Below are 25,557 nucleotides of genomic sequence, written 5' to 3' on the forward strand. Positions count from 1 at the left end.
AATCAGACTTGAAGAAAAATCAGAAATGGAACAAAAATTGAAGAAAAAGACCAAAGTGAGGATGAAGAAGAGAAGCTACTAACCTGGGTCCGTGCCGAGAAGGCAGCGAAGATGAAGAGCCGAAGAGGAGCTGGGTTAGGCGGCGACGATCAGGCAGTTACCCAACAGATCAGGCGGCAGCTCTGGCAACCCATAAGTGTTTGAAACTCCAACTTTCTCTCAACCGATCAGGCGGCAGCTCTGGCAGTTACCTCCAGTGATGCCGGCTACCCGAAGCTCTGTTGGTGGATTTCTGACACGGCTGTAACAGAAATCAATGAATAATATTCCCAGAAATTAAAGGAAATCAAAATCAGAGGGGAGAACGCCCTTACTGGCAGTGGACTCCAGTGACGCAACCCCTAACAACGGCGACGACGGTGACTCCACGAACGGCGACTGGGCACAGCAGCGCGAATAGCGCCTCCTCCTTCTTCCTCAGTCTTCTTCCCTCCACGCGTTTGTCTCTTCTGCGCATCCTCAGCGTCGTCCGTGATGGAAGATGCGACGGCAGTGGAAGCTGGCAACGACTCGCTCACAATGAAGGCGACGACGGCAGCGGCTTCCTCGGCGACAGCAAAATGCGAACTGATGGCGGCGATGGAGACACAGCAGCGCTCCTTCCTCGCACAGCTCTTCCTCTCGCTCAACGTCTCCCCCTTCCTGACGGCGACACGAGGGCGCAGCGGCAGTGATGGAGGGCTAGGCGGAGGGCAACGCGGCTAGGGTTTCTTTCATTCAGAGTTCTCCAGGATGAATGAATGATTGGGGAAGAGGGGGGTTGGGTCACGGACTCACGGGGATCACTGGATCGGTGGATCCGTTTGTTTTTTTTTTTTAAACGGCGCCGTTTCATCCGAACCGGTCGGTTACCGGTCCGGCCCAACCGACCGGTTCTCGGCCGGTTTGCCGGTTTTTCACCGGTTTTTGTTCGAACGGTTATAAGGAGAGAATCAAACCGCTCACACTGCCGGTTCCCGGTTAAACCGGTTCGACCGGACGGTCCGGTCCGGTTTTCAGAACCTTGGTTATTTTTATCAAGGATGAAATGAAGAATTCTCTTACTAGTTTTGCCTCCTTGTACACTTGGGATAAAAAAGAGGTCAAGCCATAACTCACTTATCTTTTGTTGACTGTCGGCTATTCTTTTCCTTTTTATTTTTTTTGTCAAGTGGATTACAAGTGAATCTTATAATCTTTATACTGGTGCTGATTTGGTAATTCATAAAGTATGTGCTTTGAAGCTGATTCATCTTTTATTTTGCAGCTGGATATGCTACAAGAGGAGAATGAGGTTATATTAGAAAAGGTGGTGCTCTTCTGGCCTAACAAAGTTGGTTTTAAACTCAAATTATGTGATATTTAACATATCTGCTTGATTATATTGACAGTTAAGAGATGCAGAGGAAAAACGCCAATAAGTGGAGTCCAGAGCTAGGAAGCTTGAGAAACAGGTGAGGGTCCCCCCTCCTCTTCTCCTTTTTCCAAACCAAAAAAAAGATAAATAAAATATTTATACAGAGCTCAATTAAATTATTGTACGTGTTAAGTTGAGCAAAATTATTTTATTTAACTTAATATTTCTAATATCTAAATAAAAAAAATCTAATTTTATGTATATAATATTTATAATTATATATTTATTATATTTAATATTATATATTTATTTAAACGATAATTAATAAATATAAATAAAAGCCAAAGGGAACAAGTCATGACTATCTTTAATCCCTAATTTTAGCACTAAATATTTTCGTATATAATTAAAAATGCATAGGATGGACTAGTACAAAGGAAGAAAAATGTAAGATAAGTGAATGATCTCATAAAAGCATAAAATGAACAAATTATGGAACATTACTCTCTCTTTCTTTTTAATTTAGTTTGAAAAAATTGATAATTGTATTAGTTACAATGTTCAATATAAAATTTTGGTTTTTGAATTTGTGATTCTAAGTAAATTATGGCACTCATTAACATAAACAACTGTCCTAGTAATAGTATACTATGAACACATTAAAAAGCTCATACTTATGGCTATTTTTTTGTTATGGATTGAAGAATTGTGGAATCCATTGTTATGGATTGATTGCGTGTGTTTTTTATAGATATGGATATTTTTTTGAAAGTGCAAATTAAAGGGTTGATTTTTGGGGTGGGAAGAAAAAGGAGATTCTGATATTGGGTTTGAAGAATTCGAATTCTGATATTGTTGTGAATTAAAAAAAAAATAGAAAAACTCAAATTTAAATCTCCGATTTCTTCTCTAACCCTTCTTCCACACTCATAAATTACACACAGAATTTTAATAATGATAAAAAAACACCACTGTTGAGTCAATATGAAAATTAAAAAACACATACTTATAAGGGACATGTCTTTTTTCATATTGATTGGTGAATGTAATAAATAAATAAGTTGAAGACAAATTGTAAGGACAAAGAATGACAAACTATTTTTATTATTTGAATTATTAGATGTACATTACACTAATCTTAATGAATGACCGACTCTAGTGCGATAAGGTAGATGTTGGGGGAGCTCTCTCTGTTAATCTCTTTTGATGCTATAAAACATAATTATCAGACTCGACTCAACCTAATCAGTTCTACCAAAAACGCAATCACCCTGTCACTTGGCTGGGTTGAGCCACCTTCCTAACCGTCTAAACATCGAATCTGGTAAAAAACAAATTTAACCCGTCCAATTTTTATAAAAACCAGTGACATAACTTGGACCGGCTCATGCTTAATGTTTGTTTTTTAAATTTCGAAAACGTCGTTTTTCTTCATCAAAATCCTTATGTCCTAAACGTGTACTTCCTCTCATCACTATCTCACTAAAACTCGATTTCTCTCATTTCTCTCGCTATGGCTTACTAGCTCTCGCACTCAAGGTTGTCGTTAGTCATCACCGTCTTGTATTCAATCACGTATGTGCACCTTTTTTGCGCTTGTAATCACTGGTGGCAAAAGCAGCAGGTCCTAGGATTGATTGTCGTTGTCGCTCTTTCTTGTTATCGTCTCTCGCTCAATCGCATCCCCTCCTTTCGCTCATAGTCGCTAGTGATAGAAGCAGCAGGTTTCGGGGTTGGTCGTCGTTGTCGTCTCCTTGCTTCGACTCTTAACGTCAACTTCCTTCACGCAACCAAAATCCGGTCCCCAATTTGGTGAGTTCTAACAAATTTTTGTTACTGATTGAACCTTGAATAATTTGTTGCTTAAAATATCATGGTTCTAGAAATTGGGCCAAACTGACCGGTCGGATCGGTCCAACCACAAACCGAACGCATTTGCAGTTCGACTCAAATGGAAAAATCGCAATTCTAAAAACCATACATGACCTGTTTCTTCGGCCGGTTGGACGGAACCGAAACTTGGCCAGTTGGACGGAACCGAAACCAGGCCGGTTTTCCTAGAAACAAAAAAAGAATCGCGCGTCGCGTGACTTCCTTCCCCTGCTGTTCACTCAAATTCAAAGAATGAAACCCTGATTCCTTTAAAGAAATCAAAGAAAGGAACCCTAAAACCCTAGCTTCTCCAACACCGCTGCAAGGACTGTCGCCGTCCGTCGGACTCGGGCACCACAGTCGTCGTTTAGTCGTCCGCTCTTCATCCTCATTCGACAGTCACACCTTCTCAGCATTTCCTTCGACCCTCACTCCCTCGGTAAAGCAAAATCTTCTTTTCTGCCGTTCTACTCCTCCAGCCACTGTCGCGCCCCCGCCGTGTCCTTGCCTTCGTCGCATCTGGTCGAAGACACCGTCTCCATTGCGCTCGTCTGTGCTTGTTTCGCGTGCCCTGAAAGGTACTTTTTACTGTGATTATTGTTTTAATTCGTTTATGATGGTTAAATTGTTATTATTGTGACTATTCTTCAATTATTATTGTTATTAACATTTTTCTGAAAGCCAGACCGGACTGGCGGGTTCAATCGGATTAACCGGGAACCGGTCATCTAACAGGTTCGGTTGATCTTCATAACCTCTTTGCAAAAAACCAGTGAAAAACTGGTTGAACAAGCAGTTAGCTGGTGAACTGATCGAACCGGACGGGTTTTTAAAGAGATGGGTTTTTTAACTTAACCTGAAAACATCATCGTTTTGGAGCCCAAAAAAAAACCGAAGTTGAAAGCCCAGATCCCTTTTCCCCTCCCTTATTATAGACCCCCATTGACACAGCAGCTGCCCTCCTCAACCCTAATTTCGATCTGTATCCACTCTGCACACCACAACTCTACAAGCGATGGCGGTAGTGACCGCGGTAGTGACCACCAGCAGCTGCCACCGTCGTGGTGCGAAACTCTGAACTCTACCGTCGTTACCACAAGCGACACCACCAGTGGCTGCCACTGTCGCGGTTCAAAGGTCGTCGGCGTTGTTTGTTCGAAGGTCTTGGTTCTAAGGTCGTCTGCGTCGTCTGTTCGAAGGTCGCCGTTCGGAACTTCTGAGCATCTGTTCTGTTCTTTTCCGAGCATCTGTGCTGCCACCTCTGTCCTTCTTTGCTCTGCTCTCTGAGCCTCTTAGTGAGGCCTCCTCTGTTCCGAGTATCTGTGCTGAACTACTGCCACCTTTGTCCTCTTCTGCTCTCTGCTCTTAGCCTCTCAGTGAGTCTTCCTCTGTTCTGAGCATCAGTTTTTTATTTCAATTAATTTTTGTGTTTTGTTAAATATATGAATTATCATGGTGTATTTTGGATTTTGAGTTCTGATTTATATGAATTCTGAGTTATATGAATTTTGGATTTTGAATTCTGAGTTATATGAACTATAATGTATATTTTGGATTTTAGATTTTGAATTCTGAGTTATAGGAATTATCATGCTGAGTTATATGAATTATCATGCTATATTTTAGATTTTGGATTTTGGATTTTGAATTCTGAGTTATATGAATTCTGGATTTTGAAATTATATATAATTTTTTTAATAACTTTAGTTAATATTATATTAAACTGGTTGAACTCCAGTTAAACTCCGGTCGAACCAATAAACCTGTAAACTAGTGACCTGTCCGGTTTATTGACCGATCCGGTTCTCGCAACCTTGGTTATTAATGGGGTTTATGATTCTTAATCATTTTTAACTCTGTTGTTGTTTTGTTGTCCTTATTTTTTTATCGTAAATGTCTAGTCTTAATCTTGTTTCGTTGTTATTTTGCTAAATTGTTGGGTTACTTTGTTTTAATTTGCTTAATTGTTGGGTTGTGTTTCAATTTGCTGGATTGAGATTGAGACTGAGATTGTTCTTGTTTCTTGTTGTTGGGTTCCTTTCTTGATAATTTGCTGGATTGAGATTGAGATTGCTCGTCTCTTGATATCGGGTTGCTGATCTTCTATTCAAGTCTTATTCTTGTTAAATTGTTAATTTGCTAAATTATTGTTGCGAATCCTTGAAATTGAGAATGTCCATGTTTCTTGTTATTGGGTTGCCATCACTGAATGTTGAATTTGTTGCTGTCTTGTTCAAATAATTACTTAACTAAATTCTTTTGTTCGGTTTTTTAGTTTGCACTTAAGTTTCAAAAGAACATTTTTTGGGAGTGCTCTTTTTTTTTTGCATTTTGGAGGGTTGTATTCTAAGGTGAGAGAATTAGGTGTGTTCTTGGGACCCTTCCTACTGAGATTGTTGAAGCTGAAGAGCAGTAGCATTTGGAGGAACAAGTTGAAAGTTTTAGAACTGCTCTTCAAGTTGCTTGAATCCTTCCTCAAAAGCAAAAGCTTTCAAAAGCTTTCAACTTGTTCCTCCAAATGCTACTGTTAGAAGACACAAACTCCTCAGCTTCAACAATCTCAGTCCCCAAGAACACACCTAATTCCCTCACCTTAGAATACAACACTCCACACAACAGATCAAACTCGAGCCCCTTCTCAGCACATTCAATGTACATTACCATTCCATCAATGCCATTTTTTCCTGAAATCATTGTCTCCAATTCACACTCAAGGGTCTCCAAGTTCATCACAAAGTTGCAAAAAAAAAGGAACACTCCCAAAAAATGTTATTTTGGAAACTTGAGTGCAAATTAAAAAACCGAACAAAAGAATTTAACTAAGTAATTATTTGAACAAGATAGCGACAAATTCAACGTTCAGTTAAGTGATGGCAACTCAATAACAAGAAAGAGGGACATTCTCAATCTTAAGGATTCGCAACAACAATTTAGCAAATTAGCAATTTAACAAGAATAAGACTTGAAAATCAGCAACCCGATAGCAGGGGATGTGCAATCTCAATCTCTAACCAGCAAATTATCAATAACAAGACCTGAATAGAAAATTCAGCAACCCAATAACAAAAAATAAAAACAGTTTCAATCTCAATTCAACAAATTGAAATACAACCCAATAATTAGCAAATTGACACAGCAACCCAACAATTTAGCAAAATAACAACGGAACAAGGTCAAGAATAGACATTCACGATAAAAAAATAAGGACAACAACATAACAGAGTTAACAAAAACATGATCAAAAATTTTAAACCTCAGTAATAACCAAGGTTGTGAGAACCGGACCAGTCAATAAACCGACCAGGTCACTGGTTTATTGGTTCGACCGGGATTCAACCTGTTTAATAAAATTATTAAAAAATTTATATATAATTTCAAAATCTAGAATTCATATAACTCAAAATTACCTAAAATACAGCACGATAATTCATATAACTCGAAATTCAAAATCCAGAATACATATAACTCAGAATTCAAAATACAGCATTATAGTTCATATAACTCAGAACTCAAAATCCAAACTACACTATGGTAATTCATATATTTAACAAAACACAAAAAATAACTGAAATAAAAAACTGATGCTTGGAACAGAGGAGGACTCACTAAGAGGCTGAGAGCACAGAGCAAAAGAGGACAAAGGTGGCAGTAGTTCAGCACAGATGCTCGGAACAGAGGAGGCCTCACTGAGAGGCTCAGAGAGCAGAGCAGAGGAGGACAGGTGGCAGCACAGATGCTCACAAAAGAACAGAACAGATGCTCAGAAGTTCCGAACGGCGACCTTAGAACCAAGACCTTCGAATCGACGACCTTTGAACCGCGACGGTGGCAGCCACTGGTGGTGTCGCTTGTGACAGTGGCAGCCGCTGGTGGTCACTGCCGGCGTCACTTGTAGAGTTGTGGTGTGCAGAGTGGATACAGATCGAAATTAGGGTTGAGGAGGACGGCTGCTGTGTCAGTGGGGTCTATAATAGGGGAAGGGAAAGGGGATCTCGGCCTTCAACTTCAGATTTTTTTCCGGGCTCCAAAACGGTGCTGTTTTCAGGTCAAGTTAAAAAATCGGTCTCTTTAGAAACCCGTCTGTTTCGATCGGTTCACCAGCTAACCGTTGGTTCAACTGGTATTTTGTAGAGATTTTGAAGATCAATCGGTCCGGTTCTCGTTTAATCCGATTAAATCTGCCGATCCGGTCCGATTTTCAAAACAATGTTAATAACAATAATAATTGAAGAAGAAGAACAATAATAATAACAGTTTAACCATCATAAACGAATTAAAACAATAATCACAGTTACATTTCAGGGCAGGCGAGACGAGCGCATTGGGGACGGCGGCTTCGACCAAATGCGACGAAGGCGGGGCCGCGACTGTGGCTGGAGGAGCAGAACGGCAGAAAAGAAGATTTTGCTTTGCTGAGAATGAGGGTCGAAGGAAATGCTGAGAAGGTGCGATTGGAACTAATACAAAACCAAAATTTTATATTAAACATTGAACTAATACAATTACCAATTTCTTCAAACTAAATTAAAAAGAAAGAGAGTAATGTTCCATACTATTTTATAATTAAGTTAATTCTAATAAAAATATCTTTGTTAACTATGCATTTTTTTAAATGTGTGCAACTTCTTTATGTTTGTTATATTATTTGTCTTTAAAAAGTTTGTACTTTTTTTTTACATAAAATACATTTAAGAAAGAGTTCTTACTTCAAAAGTCTTATTCAAAAATTTAGTAAAGATGCAAAATGAAATTTGTTCATTTTATGCTTTTACGAGATCATTCACTTATCTTACATTTTTCTTCCTTTGTACTAATTCATCTTATGCATTTTTTATTATATACGAAAATATTTAGTGCTAAAATTGGGGATTAAAGATAGTCACGACTTGTTTCTTTTGGCTTTTATTTATATTTATTAATTATCGTTTAAATAAATATATAATATTAAATGTAATAAATATATAATTATAAAATATTATATACATAAAATTAGATTTTTTTAATTGAGATATTATAAATATTAAGTTAATTAAAATAATTTTGCTCAACTTAACACGTACAATAATTTATTTAATTTAGCTCAGGATAACACTCAATGTTATACCATATTTTTACTTTTGACATAGAAATATAAGAGTATGTGTTTAATTTTGATGCACTGATAGTATAAAATATTTTATACAGTCGTGCAATCACACCTGTTTTTTTGGATGACCATTCAAGCGATCAATAAAAATAGTAATTATTTTTCATGATGTGACATTACGTCATTATGCACGTGTAAAACTGGTTTATAATGATAGTGCATCAAAATTAAATTCACAAGAGTATATATACTAAATAATAATGCTCTACAATCAATTCCAAGTGAATTATACCCAAATTCAACTAAGTTGCTATAATCGTTTTTCACATCACGCGCCACTTACCGTGAATGCACTTTTTTTCATCGTGATTCTTCTTCATCTCACTTACACTCTCTTTCTACTTCTTCTTTTTGTCCTCCTCCTTTTTCCTAATCTTTCTCTTTTCTTATTGTTGTTGTCATTACCACCTCCTCTTCCTTCTCCTCTGTATTCTTTTTTCATTTAATTTCTTCTTTTCTTTACTTTCCCTTCTCCTCCATCATCGTCACGTCATTGTCATCGTCATCGTTATCGTTGATTTCTTATACGTAAATAACATTGTTCATTCTCTTTTGAATTTTTTGACTTGTTCAACTTAATGTCGCTGCCTTATCTACTTATTTTTTCACTTATTTTTTTCTATTAAAATTTATAAATATGCAACTCATTTCTTCATGAAATAAATTCTTAGTACCATCACATCATTAAGTTGAAAATGTTGGTGTTAAAGTGAAGACATTTTGTTGTTGTTCTTTAGAAATTTATGTGTTGTTTGATCAGATATGTCGTCTTCTTTTTATACGTGAATGTCGTTGTTCATTCTCTTTCAAATTTTTGCACTTGTTCTACTTAATTTAGCTACATTATATAATAATTTTTCACTTATTCTCTTTTCTATTAAAATTTGTGAATCTGAACTCAAATCTTCATGAAATAAGTTTAGTTTTATCATATCATTTAATTAGAAATTTTGGAGTTAGAGTGAAGACATTTCACTGTTCTTTTTTAGATTTTTATATTTTGTTTTATATACGAGATAATTATTCAATTCACTGAATGTATAATGTTTTTTTAGAAAGATTCAATATTTTATTACGTCATGTTATTGAACTTCTTATGTCAATTTTAAGTCATTTTGGTGCCATCAATATGATCTTTAGTATTCAATTTATTTTTTACCTACTGTATCATTGTATTTTGATACTATTTGTTTTGTTCAATTCACATCATAGCTTTTTTTTTATTCAATATTTGAACTCAATTAATTGACTAAGAAAATAAAAGTTTATATTTTGATACTTTTATTCATGCTAATTTATAAATGAACAATTTAATGTTTTCTATTTTAAAATATACAATGTATTTTAAACAAGGATAAAGTATATTTTTTGTTTTTAAAATTTGTTAAAAATTTAAAAAATATCTCTAAGTTTTATTTTATTTTAATTCCATTTTAAAAGTTTTCAATTTGCATTATATATACTCTAGGTGAGTGGTGACTAATTTTTCAAAAACTTTTAAATTAATTTAGCAATAATTTCACAAGAACAACTTTTAACATAAGCAAATCAGACATACTTGAGTCGCAAAAAAAGAATCAGACATAGTTGTCAAGCATTATTACTGATTTGTTCTAAACTTTCCAAAAATTTATTAGAGATATACTTGATACAAATTGAAAATTTTAGAAACAAAATTGAAACAAAATAAAATTTAAAAATATTTTTAAAATTTTTGCCAAAATTTAAGAGAAAAATTTATAGGTTGTAGTATTTGGTACTTTACTTTAAGTATCATATCTTGCCCATTCATTTCAACTCCATATCAACGTCACCGAATCTTAAAAGAACTTTGATTTGACAAGAATGATACGCTCACATTGCCCATGCTACTAATTCTCTTAAATTCCGAGAGACCGAAGGGAATTATAGGCAACCTATGTAAAATTATAAATTTGCTCATAGTCAATTTATCTGAAGCCATTGTCGATGTTTATTTTGCATTTGCAAATGAACAAAGAGCATATGTCCATATATGATAATGGAAAGACTGAAAATATAAAGGGCAAAACAAAAGGATAAACAAAGAGAAGATACAAGTACTTTGCCATTTACCAGCCTGTTTACCGCACAGGCTGCCAATCAGGTGATCAATTCTCATAATATATAAATGCGTTTTCTACAAAACAACAAAGAAGCCTTGTCCCACTAGGTGGGGTCGGCTACAAGAATCAAACGATGTTATTGTGCTCTGTCATGTATTATGTCTACAGAGAGATTGTTTACATGTAAATCTCGTTTGACCACCTCATGGATGGTCTTCTTAGATTTTTTTCTGCCTTTCGCCCCTTGTCCATCTTCCATCTCATCCACCCTCCTGATTGGGTGTTCTATCGGTCTTCTTTTCACATGTCCAAACCACTTGAGACGCGATTTAACCATCTTTTCCACAATGGTTGTTACTCCAACTCTCTCCCTTATATCTTCGTTCCTTATTTTATCCAATCGCGTATGACTACTCATCCATCTTAACATCTTCATCTCTGCCACACTCAACTTATGTTCGTGCTCCTCTTTGGCCGCCCAACACTCCGTACCATAAAGTATAGCCGGTCTTATAGCGGTGCAATAGAATTTACCTTTAAATTTTAAAGGCACTTTTTTTGTCGCAAATAAAACCAGATGCACTTCGTCATTTTGACCAACCTGTTTGGATCCTATGATTTACATCCTGTTCAATCTCTCCATTATCCTGTATGATGCATCCAAGATACGTAAAACTTTTAACTTTTCGTAGGATGTTTTCTCCAATCTTCACCTTTATATTAGGGTTTTCCCTTCTCAAACTGAACTTACATTTCATATATTCCGTCTTGCTACGACTTATGTGTAGACCATACACTTCTAGAGCTTCTCTCCATAAGTCCAACTTCTTATTTAGGTCTTCTCTTGACTCTCCCATAAGGATGATATCATCAGCAAAAAGCATGCACCATAGCACAGGCTCTTAAATGTGCTCTGTGAGTACTTCCTAAACAAATGTGAAAAGGTATGGACTTAAGGATGATCTCTGGTGTAATCCTATACCAATAGGAAATTCCTCTGTCACACCTCCTTGAGTCTTCACACTAGTTGTGGCCCTATCATATATGTCTTTAATTGCACGAATATATGTGATCCTTACTCTCTTCTTTTTTAAAACCTTCCATAAGACCTCCCTTGGTACCTATCATACGCTTTTTTCAAATAAATAAACACCATATGTAGATTCCTTTTATTACTACGATACCTCTCCATCATCCTTTTTAAAAGGTATATTGCTTCCGTGGTAGATCTGCTTGGCATAAATCCAAATTGGTTTTCTGTTACTTGTGTCTCTTTTTCAACCTCCCATAACTTCATGGTATGACTCATAAGCTTAATCTCTCTATAATTTTCGCAACTTTGTATATCCTCCTTATTCTTATAGATAGGTACCAAGGTGTTCTTTCTTCACTCATCAGGCATCTTCTTTGACCTTAAAATCTCATCTGTTTTAGAGCCTCTTTTACCTCGAAGTCTCAAATCCTTTGATAGTAGTCAAAGTTTTGATCTTCTTCCCTTGTGCATAACCAACCAAGGCTCGGAAGAGTCTTCTGTTCCTCATTAAATAACTCGTAGAAGTAGTTCTTTCACCTTTCATTAATCATCTCCTCTCGAGCCAACACCTCTCCATCCTTATCCTTTATGCACTTAACCTGATCCAAATCTCTCGTTCTTCTTTCACGGCTCTTTCCGATTGTATATATACATTTTTCTCCTTCTTTCGTGTCCAAAGACTGGTAGAGACCCTCATATGCTCTTGTTCTTGGTTCACTTACAGCTACTTTTGTCTCTTTCTTAGCCGCCTTGTATTTTTCCAGTTATCTGCGTTATGGTATAAAGACCACTCTTTAAAGCACTCTCTTTATCTTTTCTTGTACACTCAAATTCCAATTTCCACCACCAGGACTCCTTGTCTCTTGGTCCTATTCCTTTAGATTCACCAAAGTTTTCTTTTGCTGTTCTTCTAATAACTTCTGCAATCTCACTCCACATCTCTTCCGCGCTTCCATTCTCATCCCATTTTGTCTATTCTCTTACCCGTCTTAGAAAGCTTCTTTGTTCCTCACCTTTCATCCGCCACCACCTCGTCCTTGGGTTCTTTGTATGATGTCTTTTTCTCAACTTTTGCTCAACGCGAAAATCCATGACAAGCATCTTATGTTGTGTTGTCAAACTCTCTCCCGGGATAATTTTATAATTAATGTAAAATTTCCGGTCGACTCTCCTCAACAAGAAGAAGTCGATTTGAGAGTTTGTCCTGCCACTCTTATAGGTTATAAGATGTTCGTCTCTCTTTTTAAAACATGTATTTGCGATGAAAAGATCAAAGGTTGAGGAAAAGTCCAAAATAGTTTTACCCTCGGCATTGATGACCCCGAAACCATGGCCTCCGTAAATACTCCCATACCCAGTCACTTCTCTCCCAACATGGCCATTTAAATCTCCTCCTAAGAAAATCTAATCTCCCAAAGGTATGTCTTGAACTAAACTCTCTAGATCCTCCCAAAATCTTATCTTGTGTTGTTCGTCCGAGCCCACTTGCAGTGCATAGGCGCTAATCACATGGAAAGCACCTCCCTCCACCACAAGTTTGATAGAGATGATTTGAACTCCCACCCTCTTGACATCCACTACGTTCTTCTTCCACTGCTTATCCACAATAATTCCAACCACATTCCTATTCTTCACCTTTCCTGTATACCAAAGTTTGAAACCAGAAGTATCCAACTCCCTAGCCTTCGCACCAACCCATTTTGTTTTTTGTAGGCACATAATGTTAATCTTCCTCCTTGTCATGGTGTCCATCATCTCCATGGACTTTCTTGTTAGAGTGCCTATGCTCCATGTCCCAAATCTCAACCTTTTATTGCTCTGACTTTTACCTTTTACTTTGTGAACTAGCTTATTTACCCTCGTCCGTTCACGAAAACGCGAGAACCCTTGCTCATTTATCACTTCATCCGGGCACCGATGCAACGGCTGTTGCTCATTTGACACCGTACTCGAGCCATACAGCGCGTTGCTTCCGGGCAACGACCTAGTTTTAGCGCAATAATGTCTTTGATTCATGTCATGGGTATTCGACTATATTTTTATATTGGTTGTCGAAGACCTAACACAACCCTTCTCCTTTATCTGGACTTGGGACCGGCTTTGTACCGCAAGTGTAACATAGGCGGTATTTTATAATTTTATAATTTTTTCATGACATAAAAATATAACACACGGTTAGTGAAGATAATGCACTTTATAAGCATTTCAGTTTCCATTTCATACCTTTATGTTTATGTGTATAATGCATTTTTCTTTCTTGGCTTCTCTCCGTTTGAACTTGGAAAGGAGCATTGTTGGGGAGAGATTTTCGGTGGTAATGAATTGGTGGTCAAATCCAGCGCTAATGAGGTAATTTATGTTAAGAAAGGCAACGACTTCCCATGGTTTCTTCTCACAGATTCGCATAATTTGTATCTTTGAGGTGGGTAATTCCCAGTAGTTTTGAATAATTTTAATTCTTTATTGAATTCCGTCTTCATGAAGAGAGATTGTTTTCGGTTTTCTGTTAGGTTCTTCATTTTCGGTATGTAATGATTTTGTTAAGGTTTGCAATTGTGTTTCTGATTTTTCACTAGAGTTTTTGTGTAGTTAAATCTAAGTTTTTGTAATTTTCCGTTGATTTTAATAGTCAGTTTTGTATAATGTACACTGAACCATTGAGTTAATAATATTCTCATATACACTTGATTTTGGTTACATTGTCAATGCTTCAAATTTTGTAGGCTTCATTTTGTGTTAAGGTGATAAGATCTACTCCAAAAGTGTCCCAGGGGGAAGGGGTGCCAATATACCAAGTAGTATGATTTTGTTTATAACTTTATATACAAATACATATATACTTTTATATTTCTTATGTTACAGAAAGTTGTGTAGAGCACAATATTGGAAGTCATTTATAACATGTTCACGTTCATTAATTTGGATATGAACATTAAAATATTACAAACAGCTCTTTTGATAGTCAGTTACAAAAAATAAATTATACAATATGAGCAAAGAAAAATTGAGTTGTGATAGATATTTTTTTTTACTGTTGTAGTGGATTGATCTCATCTTGTGTTTTAAGTTTGGATGGTTTCTCAACTTAATTTTTTCCGCAATATAATTTTTTCTTATATCATGATCAAATTTTGCAAGTAAGTTTCACAAATCATAATTGGATAGATACACGTGATACCTAGCATGAGATGAGATGTCATTGTTTATAGAATGCGTATTTTCTTAGATTATGTCTCTATTGTATGTTATTTTTTAATTATTTTTTTGGTCGTATTTATTGTATAAAATTGAAGTGGAATTATACCTCCCTTGAATAAATGAGTTGGGTCAAGTAATATAGCAAACAAAGACTAATAATTACTATGCTTAAATATATGTTTGAAAATATAGAATCATGATTGTATACTAATAAACGAACAAACATATTACGGTTTGTTTTTGTTAAATGTTGGAAGGTGTTTGAATATAAGTAACAAGAATTATTCTATTAGACTCACCGTCACAGAGTGAGTGTATGTCAGGTGAATGTTGAGCTTCCTAACATAAATCTTTTTGGTAAATTTTAAGATCTGCAAACCAATTGTTACTTGTCCAATGTCCATGTCACTTAAAATTTTTTACTTAGATCAATCCAACATATGAAGTAAATGTAAATCAAAAAGAAAAAATAAATAAATTAAGAACAATGTTATCTTGACATATAGTAGTATTGTTGTTTATTAATTGGAATTTTAAATTATTTTTTACTTCAGCAATTCCGGTTATATCTTTTGGAGAATAATTGGAGAGAAATATTAGTACAAAAATATTTTTCAAGTTCATATAATTTTAGTATTTTAAGTTTTCGATTGATCCAATTGAATCGGTCAATCAAGACCAATTTTTAGAACCTTAAAAAATACACACAAAATAACTTGATTTATAATTTAATTCTATTGAAAATTGATGTAAAAATTACATACAATACATCGCTCAATAACATACTAAAATGTATAAATAATTTAAAGTCTCAAAATACACAAAAAAAAATTCTTTTAATAAAATTTCAATAACTCATAAAAATTGACCGAATGAAAGGTCATAAATCAAAGTGATAGAAAATATTAAAAGTTGCTATAATGATAATAATTAATTATGATCAGATGAAAAAAAAAGTGAAAGAAGAAAATGAAAAAGTAAAAAAAGACAATATAAATTAATAATTTTAAAAATAATAATAAAATTAAAGATAATTTAAGAAATTAAATATAAAATTAAAAAAAATATTTTTTATTTATTAAAATTATGCATGAAGATTACGAGTGTTTTGTTGTGTTTTGTTTTAAATTAAATATTATTAAAAATAAATAAATAAACTTAATAATGCTTATAAATAATTAATTTGTATTTAATGTTTATAAATATTTATTTTTATTTTGTTACACATAATTTTTTTAATATATTATTTAATTTAAATTCATAAATTTTATACGTTCTAAAGTTAAATAAATATTAAAATTTTTATATGTTTTTAAATATTTTTATTTTAAAATTTTAAATTATTCTATTAAATTTATAATTCTAAAAATAAAAATATAAAAATTAAGCTAATATATATATAGAGAGTATAAGTTGATATTCCAAACCTGGTCGCTTGTCAACAACCCCATCTTTCATCTTTTAACTAGGGGTATTCGTAGATCGAATCGTATCCGTAGATCCGTGATAAATATTTCACATTCGATTCGAAAATTGCGGATCTGATTCGATCCGCAGATTGATCTGATCGGATAGACACCCTTTACGGATTGGATCACGGATATCTGTTCTACATCCGCGAATTCGCACATCCACACAATAATAATTAAAAAATAAATAAATATATATATGTTTGGTATTATATTTACTTGTTTGTATGTTTTAGTTAGTAATTATTATTCATATATTGTATTATTTTATTTTTATTATTTAAAAAAATTTGATTAAAAATATTTTAGGAATAAATAAATTTAAAAGTGTGAAAGAAATATTTTTATTAAATTTTTTACACAAAAATATAAGAGAAAAGGACAAATCCGTCCCTGACCTTTTTTTAGAAGACATTTTCGTCCCTGATGATTGCAAAATACAATGATGTCCCTGACCCTTCAAAATTTTGGACAAATCTATCCCCCCATTTATCTCAGCCCGTTAGCCCCGTCGGAAAGTGCTGAGTTGGCTGCCGTGACTCTGACGTGGATGTAACGGGGGGACACGTTGGCATGACTTTCTGGAAATAAGACAGATTAGTCCCCAGCCCCCTTAAACGACGCCGTTTCTCTCCCACCCCTCCAAACACAGTTTAATTCCCATATGCAATACCCATAACACCCATGCTTTCTCCTCTGAATTACTGAAAACCCTAGAAGAGCAACGATCAAAGTTCTCCCCACCCCTGTTTCTCCCTCCAAAAATTGCACTACGTGGAAGAGCCATCGGTTCGTCGTGGAGTTGCTGTGGGAGGCCAACAAAGAGGGTTTCGTTGAGGGCGTACTTGCTGTCTTCCTTAGAAGGTAAGATCGTGATCCTTTTCGTTTAAGTTTTAGTTATTGTGTGGGAAGAAAGGGTGAATGCAGTGTGTGTGCATGTTGAGAGTGTGGGAAACAGGGGTATAATGTAGTGGTTTATTTCTTTTGAAAACGTTGTGTGTATGATCAGTAGGGGGGAACTTGTTCGGACAAACGGGTTTCGTTCAAAATTTTGGTAACTGTTTATTGACTGAGACGTTGTTGATCATTGGTTAATTTCAGATGGTTGACGTTTTTGTGGTGCCGGTTTTTCACCATGGAGGGAAGTTTGTCAGAGGGATTGATGGAGCCCTGGTTTATGAAAATGGGAAGGAAGAGAGGTTCCCTGAGATGGACCTGGACTTTGTGAACTTTGGGGACTTTGTTACGTTGTTCAAGGGTTTGGGATACCAGTCATATAGGGAAGTATACTGGTACGATCCCACAAGTAGCGACATTGAGTCGGGTTTGAATATTCACATTCGATTCGAAAATTGCGGATCTGATTCGATCCATAGATTGATTTGATCGGATAGACACCCTTTACGGATTGGATCACGAATATCTGTTCTACATCCGCGAATCTGCACATCCACACAATAATAATTAAAAAATAAATAAATAAATAAATATATATATATATATATATATATATATATAGTTTGGTATTATATTTACTTGTTTGTATGTTTTAGTTAGTAATTATTATTCATATATTGTATTATTTTATTTTTATTATTTAAAAAAAATTGATTAATTATATTTTAGGAATAAATAAATTTAAAAGTGTGAAAGAAATATTTTTATTAATTTTTTTACACAAAAATATAATTAAAAGGAAAAGGTTAAATTATGGCCGATATCATATTCGATCCGATCCGCATGCACCCTACTCTTAACTTTCTAGTGCTTTACCCTAATCCTAGCTTTTTGCTGCCGCAGCACCACCGATCTCGTTCGATCAGAGAGAGTGATGGCGGAATTGGATGCTGCTGAGTCAAAAAGACGAAAAACTGAGCAGGTTGAAAACTTGAAATGGCGAAGGAAGCGTGCCTTTGCCTTATGACGTATGGAAAGTTGATCGTGATCAAACTGACCAATTTAAAGGAAGAAGTTGATGTCAAAGATTGGACTTGTTTACCTCCACCACCGTTCGAGATGTTTTTGGATCTTCCAGGTCATGATATGTGTCCCTTCGAGTTCGACTCCAAGATCTATATGGCGCCGTCCTGCAAGTTGAGCCTGCCGCGTGAAATTGGCAGAGCCAAATCCGTTTCCATGGGGAATCTGGTCGCCTGGCCAATCTACGAAATCAAATTTGAGGAGCGCAGAATTGCCTCAACGCTGGATGGTGCACCCTTTCCTTTCCACAAATCATACATCGCAAACACGCCAGGCTCAGGCGATGTTTACTTCTATATAAATGTGAGGCGACGGGTCAAAGATGAATCTAGATTTTACGTTCTTTGTTCTGGTTCTAGAGTTTGGAAACCCTTGATGGCTCCTGGGGCCCGCCATCATTAGCGAGCCACATGTCGAGAATACCATGTTCGTCCTCGACAACAACCTCTTTTTTTCATCGTCCAGGGAGTCGGAGAGAGACTCCTATTTGGCCCACTTCGACCCCATAAAAGAGACTTGGATGGATATGTCTGCCGCTGATAACAATCTTTCGAACTTCAGAACGGGTAGACTCATTAGCGGCAGTGACCAATGTCGTATTACTTATTTCCCACACATTTATGTGTCCCTTCCCGGTCTTGGAAGCAGCAACTACACCGTTTGCCTTACACATGAGTATGTGGAGGAACCTCCTCATACACCTTTGAACAAGGTCCTTGCCATTCTCGTTAACCCCCAGAATGGCCTAGTCGCATTATATCAATACCTTGATGTGGGTTTTGAGGGTCTTCTACCACCGATGGAAGGACCCGGCAGATTCAATTTTGTTGACCTTGGCAACGGGAAGCTGTGTGCAATATGCTCTAGGCAGTTATTGGGTTCCGATCCCGATTCATCCGCGCACTGCTTTTCCATTTTCACACTGTCCATATTGAAGGACTTTGCAGTATTGCAACTTGACAGTGGGGCTCCTCCCATGGAGCGAGATTTCTTACAAGTTACTGTCCATAAGAAGAGTGTCTTCACCATGGAGAACCGTGGGATTACTAATTGTATGTGCCATGCGTTTGTTTGGCCACCTAATAAGGGAGGAAGATTTCAGCACAGGACAACTCTAATTTAGTAACATTTCTTGTGGGTCATTTTCAATAGGATTATGAATGAACAATGAATTGAATATTGATGTCTTTCAGGAATATGATCTTACTTTGAGTTGTGTCTATATTCTCTTCAACTCGTACAAAATTATCTGCGCATTTTGAGATATTTGCATTATTGCTGCTGGTCATATTAAATGATCAACTCACTGCTTTCTATTTCAAAATACATGATGCATTTTAAATAATTAATTCAACTGATAGCCCGCACATATTATGTCAAAAGAAACATTTTGAAGTTTCACATAAAGTTAGAATGATTCTTGTTTGAAAAATTTAGTTTAAAAATTTGATTTGAGTCATATTAATATGGTGAATTCTACTTTAAAGATGCAACATTGTATAAATGTACAGAGATAATTTTGAGGATGACACGTGCCCCGAATGCAGCGTATTAAGAGACACATAATTTACCATTTGAGCTGAGCTGCCATCATCTTTTATTTGTAGCTGAGCCGTGTTGTTGTCAACGCGGTACATGTGCATAGGTCCCTTAAAGCTATTGGGTTGGGCTTCTCTTTTTGTGTTGTTGTCAACGCGGATAGGTCCCTTAATACTATTGGGTTGGGTTTCTCTTTTTGCAATGTCAGTGATGTATTCCTTTTAAAGGAAGTGGAACTGGTTCGAACTAGATTAGGAGATTTGACTTTTTTTTAGTATTTATGTATGCGAGCTTGCAATGAAGGAATTCTTTGTTAATAGAACTAGGTGGAGAAATAAAATCTTAAAGATGAAGAATTTTCACCAAAAAAATGACAAAAAGAGGTTTGTAGTAGTAAAAGCATATTTAGGTTAATTTCGTCATTTTTACTCTTTTAGAATATATTGAAGTGAATTATAATTTTAAGTTAAAATTGGAGAAAGGTAATTTTTTATTTTCATTTTATGGGTTTTTTTAATCTTTTTTTCAGTTATATTTTCATTTTATGGGTTTTTTTAATCTTTTTTTCAGTTACACAAGTATCGGACAAAAATATTTTTTAAAATCTATTTTTTTTATAAAAAAAATGTTAAATATACTCTTATATATGATTTTTTTTTATTTTATTATATGTGTAATACAATTGAATTTATATATACTTCAAGAAAAAAAATATGGATAATTTAGTTTTTGAATTAAGTTAGAATAGAATTATATACTTTTCGTTGCGGGAGATGAGTCTTTTAATTTAATAACTTTTAAGATATTAATTTTATAATGAAATAAAATGAGACATTGATACTTGATAAAGATAAAATAATATATTTAGTATTGTATCTTTTTTAAGATTTTTTTTTTTGTTATGAAGTTTATTTTAATTTTATTAAGAGTTTTTTAATAACTTTGAAGCAAAATTCTAAATCCATCATAAAGATAACGTGTTTTAAAAAAAAGTTACGTGCATATGAAATATAAAAGGTAATTTATCTTAGTTCTTAACAAATGATTGGAATTCAAATAAAATTACACATATTTTTTATTGGAGTTTGATTACACGAATGCCCTATTTGATTTTTTATAAATTGAATAAGCTAAGCTCAATTTACACATATATACATAAATTGAATCATACAAATTCTATTTATGCTCAAAAGTTTGAATTTATGTAAAACGAATTAAGTCAATTTAATTTAGTAGTGTAGAAGAAATATTATTTCGTTTTTGAAAATCTAAGATTTTGGTCATAGAAATTAAAATCGAAACAATCCAATTCGATTTATAATAATAAATTGAATTACCTCAATTTGATTTACTAAGATGAGTCTACATTATAAATTGAACCACCCTAATTCAACTTAGTCTTGCATTATCTATTTAAAATTCGACTTGGAAACATCTAAGAAAAAAACAAGACTGAGGATTTTTTCACTAATTATAGAAATTTGAATCGATCCTTTAAATATTTAAAGGTATTAATCATATTAATAATTTAAAATATTAAAGTATTTAATAAAATTTAATTTTTTTTATATAAAAATATTTTAGATACTATTTTTTTTTAACCAAAGATATGAGATTCGAACCCGCAACCTCTTAATTGAGTATAGGGAGACTATGCCATTTGAGCTATTACTCATTTGAACTATTTATATGTATAAATTAATTTTAATATATAATTAATTTTGAACATATCAATAATATATTAAAATGATTGAAATAGTTATCATTTAAATTGAATTGAATTATCTCGATTAATTTTTTTAAAAGTTTTGAATTTTGATAAGAATCTTGTTTCTCAATTAATAGTTATGTGGTATAATATATATATATATATATATATATATATATATATATATATGTGAGCATTTAACTAGAAAAAGAAGGAGATCAATATTATAACAAAAATAAAAGTTAATTTTCTAGAATAAGAAAGACAAAAAAATAACTTATTTTTTATGTCATAAATATTATGACAAAAATAAACTTTTTAATTGAGTGAGAAATATAAAACTATTTTTTGTTTTATTTTTTTATATTGTTTAAAGAATTTAGTTATACACATATCAATATATGATATAATTTTTTTATATTTTTATTTAAAAGTGTTATAATTTATATAAATTGATTATTTTAAATAAAATATAATTGACAAGACACATAATTTATATGAAATAGTGATTCAAATAATCAATAGAAAAAATATTATCTTAACATATAAAAAGTATGAGAATTGTTTTTCAAAAATTTTAAAATCATCATAAAGCAAAGCAAAAAAGTTTCAATTTGAGAACATTCTATTCTTTACAACTTTTTCTGCTTTGGTTACAATCAAATGCCTGATCTCATTTTTTTTAATTATCTCTTTTTTCTGGCAAGACATTTGATTTTGGAAAAAAGGTCTTCTGGTCTCAAACACCATGCCCCAAATAAAACACCCATATCACTGCTGAATCTTCCGACACCACCATTATAAAATTTTTCACTACTTATAAGAATACCATTAAAAATCAGTTGATCAATTTCAGTTGCCAAACTTTTCTATACTCGCAACAAAATCTCCACCGACATTATTTCTGCAGACTTCGTCACCTAATTCACCTGTCTCGGAACCATTTCCAACGACATTTTGGTCATCATCCCCACTTAAAGATGTGTCACAGTATTCATCTATACTACTTCGATCTAACTCATCTTCGCCACCATTAACCTGAAAGGTCAAATCTATTTTAAAAAACACAGTAATTTAGTCACCTTCAAAATGTTTTATTGGCAATATTTGATCAACAATTAATTAATATACATGTTGTTTTCATTTTAATTACTGTGTCTATTACAATTTTATTACTCTAATATAGTGAAATGCTATGTACAATTCATTTTGAGTATAATTATTGTATTTTCTATCCCAAAATTTGAATTAGTTTGTTTGATATAATATATATGGTTAAAGAAATATTAACCTAATGTTGCTAAAAAAAATATTGTCGAATAATAGGTAACGTGGTATTAAATATAAAGGATAATGTGGTAATTTGATATGATATAAAAGTAAGAGTTAAATTTTAAAGTAGTATTTGAAATTCATGAATTGCACCTATCTAATTTTTGACTTATCAATTGCACTGTTTTATGTCTTTAAATTTGTAAAGAATACACCAAATTAGTACCTCACTACATCTCTGGCCAATTTATTTACCGCCGACAGTCCCACGCTGTCGTTTCACTTTTGGCACTAAAATGAAACCTCCCTAAAACAATGGCATTTCACCAACCCTCTCTTGGACGATATCTTCCACCTTATGACCACCCGCGTCGGCTCCTACTCCCCCTCCACCAACTCCCTCTGGCACACCGGCGGCTTCCTCACCAACCACTACAGCCCCAAGAAGTTCCGCTCTCGCAACAAGAAGCTCTTCAGCCCCACTCAGCCCCCGACGGCATTTTCATCATCGACACCGATTCTAAATCCTCCGTCATCAACGAGGCTCACAATCTTCACATCTCCGTCGCCATTGTCGGCTCTTCCATGCCCCTCCATTCATTTTATCCTGATCCCGCCGATCCTTCTATTCAGTTTGTCTACTTGTTCTGCAACCCCGTCACTAAGATTCTCCTCCTTGAGAAAGAGAATGGCAAGCTAAAAGAACCAGCATCTCTCCAAATTCAAGCAGGTAAGGCTGCGAAGATGGACTTGTCAAACCTCGAGAGCTCAGCAATTTTCTCGTTAGTAGCGGATATGGAAGAAACTAAAAAACTTTTGGACAAAATTTGTCATCTCAGTACCATGTTACTATTAGAGCAGATAAATTGACTGTGAGGGACTAATTTAGTGCAGTTTTTATAAACTTTGGACATAAACAGTATAATTGATAAATTAGGAATCAAATCGGTGTAATTTTTGAATCTAAGAGACCATTTAAAATTTAACTCTTAAAAGTAAAAATAAAAAATAAAGAAAACTCAAAAAAACCAAATTAACGGGTGTACCAAATGCGAAGGTGACCGAGTCAGGTGAACCGAAGAGTGTGGTTCAAACTCGCGCCTTTTTTCATTCTGCTCCGAACAAAGCCGCGATTTTTAGGGCTCCAGAGAGAGAAAAAGACAACCAACTTTTCTTTCTTTCTTTCTTCGTTTCTTCCTTCCTTCCCTTCGTTCTTTCTTGTTCTTCTTTCATGACAAGCACAACAACTATGCTTCTTCGAAGCTCATCATCTTCGTCCACGCTCAATTCATGGCTTCCCCATTCCAATCACTCTTCTGCCGAACCCGAAATCATTCACCAGATTCCACGAATAACTCGATCCATCACATTGTCCGCATCGTCCTCGCCCAAAGGAGTCGCATTGCCGCGTGTTCTCTCTGATTCTGATCTCTCCTCCTCCGTACACATGCCGTGGGTTCGTCCTCCTTCCAGAACGACGTCGTTGGGCCCCGCATTGTTTTCGTTCTCCGAGTTGACAGAAGGCGACGGTGCAGGTTGTGGTGGTGGTGTTGGAGGAGGTGGTATTGGCATTGGTGGCGGTCGCGGTGGTTGGGGATCCTGGGATTCCAATTACGACAATGATCCAACTGACGAATATTACCGAGCCATGATCGCAGCTAATCCCGGGAATCCACTTTTTCTTAGCAACTACGCAAGGTACTTGAAAGAGGTACGTCAATGAAGTTCTTCCATTGATGTTATTTTGTTTTTTTGTTTTTTTTTTCTTTTAAGTCTATGCTCAAAAGATTGAAACATGTTCAGTTACGATTGTGCATTGATCTACTTTGTGGTGATGGCAGGTTTGTGGAGATTATGTTAGAGCAGAAGAGTATTGTGCAAGAGCAATTTTGGCTGACCAGAATGATGGGAAGGTGTTATCCTTGTATGCAGATTTGATATGGGAGAGCCACAAGGATGCTCCTCGTGCTGAGTGTTACTATGATCAAGCCGTTAAAGCTGCTCCAGATGATTGGTAAGAACCATTCACAATTTTATTCTTGGATTATAATTTTGTTTGAGATTCTTCTGGTATGTATCTTGATTTACTTTCTTCAAATAATCAAACCTTACATCATTTGATTGTAAAGTTCAAGGGTGCAAATTGCAATTAACTTAATTTCGAGAACACGCTGGTATGCTTTAGCCAGATAGAAGATTTTAGTTGGGATGGGGTAGGTCTAGATCAGAAATTCTGTTTGCTGTAAAATGTAATTGTAGAAACTATAATAAACTAATTATTGTTTAACTTGTTATTGTAGTTATGTTCTAGCATCCTATGCTCATTTTCTTTGGGATGCCACGGAAGCGGGTGAGCTAGGGGAAGAAGATTCCTCTCAAAATTCTCCTAGTTTCTTCCATGGAGGTATTCCACCAGCTCCTCCTTCTCCTCTAGCCACAGCTGCTTAAGCTTCATGTTCTGGTGCTGGCTTTCATACAAGTTTCTAACATTTGCTTATGTTACCTTTTACCTTGTAAAATTTTGGTCCATGAAAATAGTTGCCATTATTCAAATGTACATTCATGTATAGGAGAATGAAAGATGAGAGACAAGAGAGAGAAAGTTAGAAGAGAGGGATATCTCTTTTTCCCATTTGATTCATGTGCATTTCAGATCTCTCTTCTAGCAACCTTGTATGGTGGAAATATTGTAATAATGGTAGCAAAACATTTTTGGAGTTATATCATTCACACGTGCACCTATTGGCGGTCATTTATTTGTAAACAGAAATCAAAATCCGTAGGTATATAAAGATATGTTTGCAACTAGCCAAATACGAAGTGAAACGACCTTTTAATAACTGAATGGTTCACATCTTAA

At 34.8% G+C, this 25,557-nt stretch overlaps 1 protein-coding gene across 1 annotated transcript; it reads left to right on the top strand.

Annotated features, from left to right (window-relative positions):
• The first annotated feature begins 23,766 nt into the window (after window positions 1-23,766).
• LOC112772388 (uncharacterized) lies at window positions 23,767-25,439 on the top strand. The gene is made up of 3 exons (XM_025817323.3): window positions 23,767-24,408; window positions 24,539-24,711; window positions 24,998-25,439. The coding sequence occupies exons 1-3, from the start codon at window positions 23,929-23,931 to the stop codon at window positions 25,143-25,145; spliced, it is 801 nt and encodes a 266-aa protein (XP_025673108.1). The 5' UTR covers window positions 23,767-23,928; the 3' UTR covers window positions 25,146-25,439.
• The last annotated feature ends 118 nt before the right edge of the window (window positions 25,440-25,557 follow it).

Source organism: Arachis hypogaea, chromosome 18 (genome assembly GCF_003086295.3).
Source record: "Arachis hypogaea cultivar Tifrunner chromosome 18, arahy.Tifrunner.gnm2.J5K5, whole genome shotgun sequence".
NCBI lineage: Eukaryota > Viridiplantae > Streptophyta > Magnoliopsida > Fabales > Fabaceae > Arachis > Arachis hypogaea.

Bases quoted from the DNA above. Each gene is read 5' to 3' on its own strand.
- LOC112772388 (XM_025817323.3), top strand. From the start codon at position 23,929: ATGACAAGCACAACAACTATGCTTCTTCGAAGCTCATCATCTTCGTCC. The intron at 24,409-24,538 runs GTACGTCAATGA...TGGTGATGGCAG, and splicing joins ACGCAAGGTACTTGAAAGAG to GTTTGTGGAGATTATGTTAG. The intron at 24,712-24,997 runs GTAAGAACCATT...TTGTTATTGTAG, and splicing joins AAAGCTGCTCCAGATGATTG to TTATGTTCTAGCATCCTATG.